The sequence below is a fragment of the Mandrillus leucophaeus genome, unplaced genomic scaffold (genome assembly GCF_000951045.1).
Source record: "Mandrillus leucophaeus isolate KB7577 unplaced genomic scaffold, Mleu.le_1.0 Scaffold52, whole genome shotgun sequence".
Classification (NCBI taxonomy): Eukaryota; Metazoa; Chordata; class Mammalia; order Primates; family Cercopithecidae; genus Mandrillus; species Mandrillus leucophaeus.
In genome coordinates this window covers 4063410-4071038 of record NW_012105586.1, presented here as the reverse complement: position 1 = coordinate 4071038, position 7629 = coordinate 4063410, and the positions used below count along the sequence as shown (strand labels likewise).

General features: G+C 46.8%; 1 protein-coding gene across 4 annotated transcripts in view; it reads left to right on the top strand.

The window, feature by feature from the left end:
* The window catches only part of PEX14 (peroxisomal biogenesis factor 14), a 184533-nt gene that overhangs the window by 23737 nt on the left and 153167 nt on the right, over nucleotides 1-7629 (top strand). For 3 of the 4 annotated variants that reach the window (XM_011996616.1, XM_011996615.1, XM_011996618.1), the window contains exon 2: nucleotides 3273-3320. In XM_011996616.1, coding sequence (XP_011852006.1) covers nucleotides 3273-3320 — 48 coding nt within the window. Of the gene's footprint in view, nucleotides 1-3272; nucleotides 3321-3355; nucleotides 3721-7629 lie in introns of those variants that run through there. The other variant, XM_011996617.1, reaches the window with a different exon arrangement.

Genomic DNA, 7629 nt, shown 5'->3' with positions numbered 1-7629 from the left:
TTCACCGTGTTAGCCAGGATGGTCTCGATCTCCTGACCTCGTGATCCGCCCGTCTCGGCCTCCCAAAGTGCTGGGATTACAGGCTTGAGCCACCACGCCCGGGCAATATTGCATTTTTTAAAACAATTCATTTACATGGCTTATAATTTAAAAGATACTAAAGGGTATATGATGAAAGAGACATATTTGGCACTGTGTACCGTTTAAAGTTCTTCCCTCTGGTAAATACTCGCTGTTCAAGGGATGAACTAATTTTAAGAGCAGTTCCTTGGTGAAAACAATTCATAGTGATTAGTTTTATTTTAGGAAGAAAGTTTTAGGTTAAGTCAGAGTGGGGCTTCCTAAATACTAAAGCTGTTTGCTTTTGTGTGTTTTGTCTGATCAAATAACCTACATTATTATTTATGGGGTAGCATTAAGGTTGTTGCTTAATAAAATGTGGTTTAAACAAAACTTGCTTATTTTGATTAGGTAGAAGTGTTCAAATCTCTGTAGTACCAGTTACTATCTGAGTAATCATGGGCAAGTTATTTAACTTCTTCTGCCTCAGTTTCCTCATCAGCAGTAATTTGATATACTTACTGTGAAAGTTAAAGAAGGAAAGAGCTAAGTGAATGTTAGCACTTAGTATCTACCAAATGGAGTGGAGGAAACCCTCAGGAAGATAATGAACTGAAGAATCTAAATAATCCATTCAGTTGAGTTGTCACCATTGTTCAGTTTTTGTTGCCCATTCGTTCATTCATTCATTCAACAAATTTCTATTGAAGGCCTCCTCTGTGCCTGGCACTGTCCTAGGCCCCGGGGATACAGTGACAAGCAAACACAGGCAGTTTCTGCATACGTGGAGTTTATCATCTGGTGAGAGAGACAGGCCTCAGCCCCATAGTCACACAGATGTAAAGTTGCAGGTCTCCTCAGGTCCTTGAAGGAGAGGCAGGTATGTCATAGGGAGATCTGACCTAGTCATGGATGACAGAGAAGGAATGTTTCCCTGAGGAAGTGTCTTAGCTGGATCTGAAGGATGAATTAAAGGGAAGGAAGGGAAGGAAGGGCATGCGCAGAGGCGCAGTGACAGAGAAAGCAAAGGCCAGTGCGTCTGTGGGGGGCAGAAGTGGGGAATGTGGTGCCCCTTGAGACCTGAGATGTAGTCAGAGTAGATGTTAGGCCTTGTAGGCCATGCTGCGGTCTTTCTGTCTTCTAAGAGCAATGAGAAGCCCTTAAATTTGTTGTGTTTACTGGGGTGAGTGGGTGGATAAGGAATGGGACGATCAGATTCTCCTTTGGAAATGATAGTCTGTTTGCATCACAGAATATGAATTGGAAGAGCGCCAGCACTGATGAGAAGGCTGACGCAGCGGTCTAGGCAGGGGATTTTCGTAGCTTGGACCAAAGTGATAGCAGTAGAGGTGGAGAAAAATGAATGGATTGTTTCCACGGACTTTTTAATTTTTTTTGAGACAGAGTCTGGCTCCGTCATCTGGGCTGGAGTGCAGTGGTATGATCACAGTTTACCACAGCCTTGAATTTCCAGGCTCAAGGGATCCTTCTGCCTCAGCTTCCTGAATAGCTGGGAGTACAAGTGCACACCACCACACCTGGCCCATTTTTGTATTTTTTGTAGAGATGAGGATTTGCCATGTTGCCCAGGCTGGTCTCAAACTCCTGGGCTCAAGCAATCCATCCACCTGGGCCTCCCAAAGTGCCAGCATTTACACTACTCTTCCATGAATATTGAGGAGGGAATATTGGCAGACTTGATGTAATGAGTTAGCTCTGGGAGCAAGGGAGAAAGAGCTGTCTCAAGATGGCCTTTTGGATTCTAGTTTACATCATTTGGTGGTTTGTCCCAGCATGCCAAGAGGGAATGCTGAAAGAAGACATAGGTGGCAGAGAGGACTGTGAGTCTGCTCCAGGGCAGCTTAAGTCAAAGAGGCAGGAAGGCAGTCAGATGTGTACCTCAGAGGGGCGTGGGCTGGAGCTCTAAAGGTTTGAACTTACCAATGTCTGGAGCTTGCGGAGGGCGGGAGGCAGGGAGGCAGGGAAAGCTTGCTCAGATTCTCTGAGACCAGCCCTCACTTTCTAGATAGTTTCCTGCTGGCTGACCTCTTGTCCTGGGGTGGTGAGGCTTTTGGGACAGGACTTCGGATAGAGGGATAGAGTCCTTCATCCAACAGAGTGCTTGCCACTGTGCTGTGTGCCAGCTATGTGGTAGCAACTGGCATGAGGAATTCTTTGGGAACCCCCTGTGGACTGGGCTTCTGTCCTTTTTCAAGGCAGCCTGGCACTTCCATCTGATCTGTAATAGCTGGGAGAATGGAGGCTGCAGGCTGTCTCCTGGGACACACAGATTTCGCTGCACTCGTCGATATTATCTGTAGATAGATGGCAATTGACCTGACCATCGTCACAGTAAACTAACCATAGCTCACTTAGCATCATACCTGCTTGCTTTATTCTTTTGGACGTTTGTAAATTTCTTCAGAATCTGTCTCTACCTCTGCCTCCCCCTTTCTCTGAATTTTGGCCAGGTCAGTCAAGGGTCGAAGGCGCCTGTGAGGGTGAGGTAGTGGCCCCAAGGAGGAGGAAACAGGCTAGAGCCAGGGGCTCAGCCGCAGTGCTGCCTGCTCGCCTGGAGGTTGGTCTGCTTATATGTCAGCCTGTCACTAGCTTATTTCCAAGAAGGATTTAAGCCTGGGGCTTCCTTTACTATTGTGAGGTGGTGTCCTTAGTGGCAGGGGATAAATAGGCACCTGTGTGGTTTACTGGCTTCTGGGCTCCAGAAACTAGATGCCCAGAGAAAATCCTGAGCGTGGGCAGCTGGGGCCCCCTGGTGGTGGAATCTGGTTCTCCACTGCTGCGCGGCTTTTCTTCCCAGTCCCCTGACGTTGGGGAGGTGGCAGAAAGAGGAGGTGTTGCGCTCTGTGTTCAAGCCTTTTCTCTGGACTCTACTCTTCCCGTGGATTTTGTGACGGTCCCCAGCCCTTGCTGCTCAGTAGGTGGTCGTGGGCCTTCCTGAGCAGAGCCAAGCCTTGTTCTTGGAGTGCTGTGGCAGTGAACCCAGAAACAGTCTATTTTCCCTGCTGCATTCAGAGTCTTTGGGCTACTTTTTACAGGTAGTCCACTGCAGAATACTCTCATGTCCTGAAAACCCGGTGAGAGATGTGAGAAAGAGGTGCTAGCGTGCATCGTTTGAGAATGAACATCTGTGGTTTTATGATGTCCATTGGGTGGCACTGTGATCTTATTTTTGTTCCCGTTTTTCTTTGCAGCCAAGCTCTACTCCAGGAAGTGAAAATGTGCTGCCTCGAGAGCCGCTGGTAAGTACCTAAGATGTGTGGTATCACTTTCTAGTAATTAAAATGCCATGCGAGTGAAAAGAAACCTTCTGTTCCTGTGGTTCTGCATCAGTAGAGTCCCTTTAAAAGTAGCTGTTACCTAGAGACTGCCTCTGTCAGTGACCTCTGACTTCTCTTCTCGCGTGCAGAGATGACTGAGATCTCCCCTTAGTAAAGCCTGGTCTTTTCTAGAACTAAAAGCATCCACCCCAGATGGTCCTGCGCCACTTTGTTTGTGGCTGATCGATAGTAATTAGTGAGATTCCTGCGCCTGTGGAAGGCTGAGGTGGAGTGAGGTGGCTGGGCTTCTAGATTGTCTGAAGTACCCGCCCCCTGCTCTGCCCCTCAGGGTGCGAGTGCCTCAGTGGCCTTTAAAGAACAGGTAAGTGATGGAATTCTGGTTTTGCCTGGTCAGTAATTGTGTGATAGTCATTCCCAACACTGTCTTCTTACACCATGGATAGGGAAGAGGCCTACTAAGCACTACAGGTAATTTTCTCTCCCATGTGCTTTTCATTTGGTGGCCAGAGTCCCTGGCTGCCCACCCCATTTTCATTTGTTTTTGCTTTTCAGGGCCTGCTGTAAATCCTCTTGGCTGAGTAGTAAGACTGGTTCTGTACAAACCAGATAAGTTTGATGGCAGAGCCAGCTCCAGGTTTAATTTTTCAGAGCTTTTCTTCCTGCGTAGTGATAGCAGGCGTAGGGCTGTACTGCCAAGGCTTTGTTTCAACAGGGCCTGTGGTTTCACCTGCTTTGCTTCACTCCCCATCTGGCAGTCGTGGGAGGAGATGACGTGAGGGCCTTAGCGGGTATGAACACGTCTGAATTCCAGCGTGTACGAAGGCTTTCCCAGGCTCAGGGCGAGTTGGATCCAGTTGAGCTGTCTGTAGAAAGGTCGAGGTGATACAAGCACTGCCGGGACTGTTTCAGGGGAGCAGTGTTGTCATTCGTGTCACCTGCTGTTATGTCACCAGTTATGGGCTTATATCCCAGCACTCCCACGGTGGCCTCGTTTCACTCTTTTGATATTGCCCAGATCCTTCCTTGAGGTCATGGTGGTGGGAAAGCCAAGGAGGCCCTGCCTTGCCCGTGTCTCAGGACGTCTGCTGGCTTCCCTGGGGCCTGCCTCAGTGCCCCTCAGGCTGAAGTTGTGGGGGTTTGCGACTGAAGTACAGACTGAACACCATAGGCTGCGGCAGTCCTCTCCTTCCTCTCTCTTTTCCAATTTTGATGTACCCATTTAATTGATCACAGGAAGACTGGCCAGTCCATCTTTTGGGGCTTGATTCGACAAGCTCTTTGGGAGCCCTGAGCAGTTGGCCAGCTCACTGATTTCTGGTGTTTGGAGCCCTGCAGACCCCTTGCTCTGCTGCTGTTCCTGTGCCCTGCTCTTCCTGCTGCACTGTGCATCTGCTTATTGGTTGGTTGTATTTTTATTTCTTTCTTTTCTGGGAGGCCCTGAGCAGTCTTCAAACCCTAGTAGCCTGTGATCGTCCAGAGTTCAGACTCATTCTCTCCAGGCCAACTCCACAATTACCTTATATTTAATTAATATTTTTTCTCCTCTTTACGTACTTGCTGCATAATTGCTCAGAGGAAAGAAAACACATAGCAGCAATTTATATATATATAAAAAAAATAATTAAAAAAACCCCGAAATAAACTCCCATCTCATTTGGGCTGATCCTATGAGTTGGGTAATTAGGGCCCTATTAAAAGGTAGACCCTTTCTCCTTCCCTCCCTTTTTTGTTTATTAATTTTTTTATATTAAACTCCCACAGTCTCTCAGTCATGCCCTTATTGCTTTTGGCCAAGCATTTGCAGCAGCCTGATTAAACGGGGGCACCAGCCGAGTCGCGTGGTCTTGTGTGAACTACTTCTTTCTCCTGGGAGTGGTGTTGGGAGGGTGTCAGGCAGAGGAGCCCGCTGAGGACTCGTGTGGCAGGACGGGGACAGGGGCTGGGCAGCCCCCTTGCACAGAAAGCCCCACAGCTCAGTGTGGTGGTTCATGAAAACACACAGCACTCAGCCCTTCCACAGGGAGGGCGCTTTCTCAGGCCATGTGTGTTCGCTGTCTCCTGCATGCTCAGCTTAGCTCAGCTCAGGCCTGAGGATAGGGAACAGACAATTGAGGAATAAAACTAAACCTTGTTCTCGAGTAATTCATGTATTTTACTTGGGGAAGAAAAGGCATTTATACACGTGAAATAATTAGCAAACTGCACACGACTGTATGTAATTTTAGCAAATAGCACAACATTGTGTATCATTTGGTGCAGAGCTGCCTGATTGGGTATAGGAGAGAGCCCCCAGTTATTCAGAGAAGGAAGAGCTCTGCGAGGGTGAGGGGGCACTTAAGGATGACTTTTGTGAAACTTGAAGCCAGGCCTTGAGGGGTGGGATATTTCAGTGTTGGGGGAACACACTGCTAAGTTGTTTTGTTTTTGTTTTTATTATTATTATTATTTTTTCCTTTAAGCTTCAGGAAATATATATTCTTTTTGTTTTTAACTAAATGCATATTTTTCATAGAATTCCTTAATGGAAGTTGCCTGGTCTCTACACTAAAGGCAAACAATCTTATTCTTTGTCTCAGACAAGATGATCACTTTGAAATAATTTTTCCCCTTATTAAAAAAGTAAATTACTGGCCGGGTGCAGTGGCTCATGCCTATCATCCCAGCACTTTGGGAGGCCAAGGTCAGGGGATCACTTGAGGCCAGGAGTTTGAGACCAGCCTGCACTAAATAGAGAGCTCCCATCTCTATTACAAATTTTAACATTAGCCGGGCTTGGTGGCTCACGCCTATACTCTCAGCTGCTCAGGAGGCAGAAGCCAGAGGATCGCTTGAGCTCAGGAGTTCGAGGCTGCAGTGAGCTATGATCATGCCACTCTCTCCAGCCTGGACAACAGAGCAAGACTCTGTCTCTACTACAACAACAACAACAAAGAATGAAAATAAAAGTAAATTACGACAGAAGAAGTTATCTTTAGTAGTCAGTGCGGTGCAGGTGACGTTGTGATGTAGTCAATATGTGCATGATTGTTTTATTTGCTAGGCAAAGAAGACTTGATTTTCAGTTCTGTCCTCTCTGAATCATAAAAGCTGTTTTGAGATTTTGTGGTGAGAAGTGTAATCTTGTAGTCTCTAAACGACACATTCGTGTTTATAGCCAAATCCTGGCCTTGATTCTAGCACAGTAGTGACGCTGCGTGTTTCCTTTTCTTGCCCGTTAAATCCTGCCCCGATCCTGGCCTCCAAATCAAACCAACCCAGCAACATTGACCGTCTCAGAGGAGTAGTTGCTCTCTAATATCATAATGTCATTAGGGCTGGAGATTGGTGAACAGACCAGTCTTGAGAAATTCTGCAAACTCCAAGTTGAAATTCTCTGTTGTTGACAAAACTCTGCCAAAGTTAAAATGGCTGGTTACTTTTTTCTCTTTATATTCTCTTCACTGAGCTTTGCCTGCTGAGGCAAGGAGTTCGGACAGGCCTCCAGAGTACTGACCTCCAGCTTCCCCCAGACCTGTGAAAACCTGTGAATTTCCCGCAGACCCTGGTTTTCTAGCCACAGTTGTGTGCCTGTCCTCAGGCCCACACAGAGTCTCTGGATCCGGTTCCTTGTGCCGTCCTGGCAGAACCAAATCCCTGCCTGGTCTATAGGTATTTTAGAATGAGCGGACAATTGTCTGCATGGGGTAATTCAGTTCCCATCTTGCTTGGATACTGAAACTTGGGTTAAGTAAACTTTTGAGGTTTCCACTTAGTCATATGATTTTTGGTTATTCGAAGCAAGCAGTAAATAAGGTTTGATTTACACATCTGCTCACTTGTTTCAACTCAGCTTCTCAGTGTTCAACAATACTATAGCTCATCTACTTTACACAGGGCTTATGAGTTTTGGCTAAACTAGAATTTCAGTTTTTTGCTCTTTGACACCAAGTTCTCTCTAATGGATGAGTCCTTGGCCATCGTCTCTTGCTTTAACTTTTAGGTGTAGGTTCTTTTAGTTTTTTCTTTCTGTCCTCTTTCCTGCATCTCTCCACCAAAATAATCCCAAAGTACATTTTTTTTTTTTTTCTTTGAGACGGAGTCTAGCTCTGTCGCCAGGCTGGAGTGCAGTGGTGTGATCTCGGCTCACTGCATCCTCCGCCTCCCAGGTTCAAACGATTCTCCTGCCTCAGCCTCCTGAGTAGCTGGGATTACAGGTACGCGCCACCATGCCCAGCTAAGTTTTGTATTTTTAGTAAAGACAGGGTTTCACCATGTTGGCCAGGATGGTCTT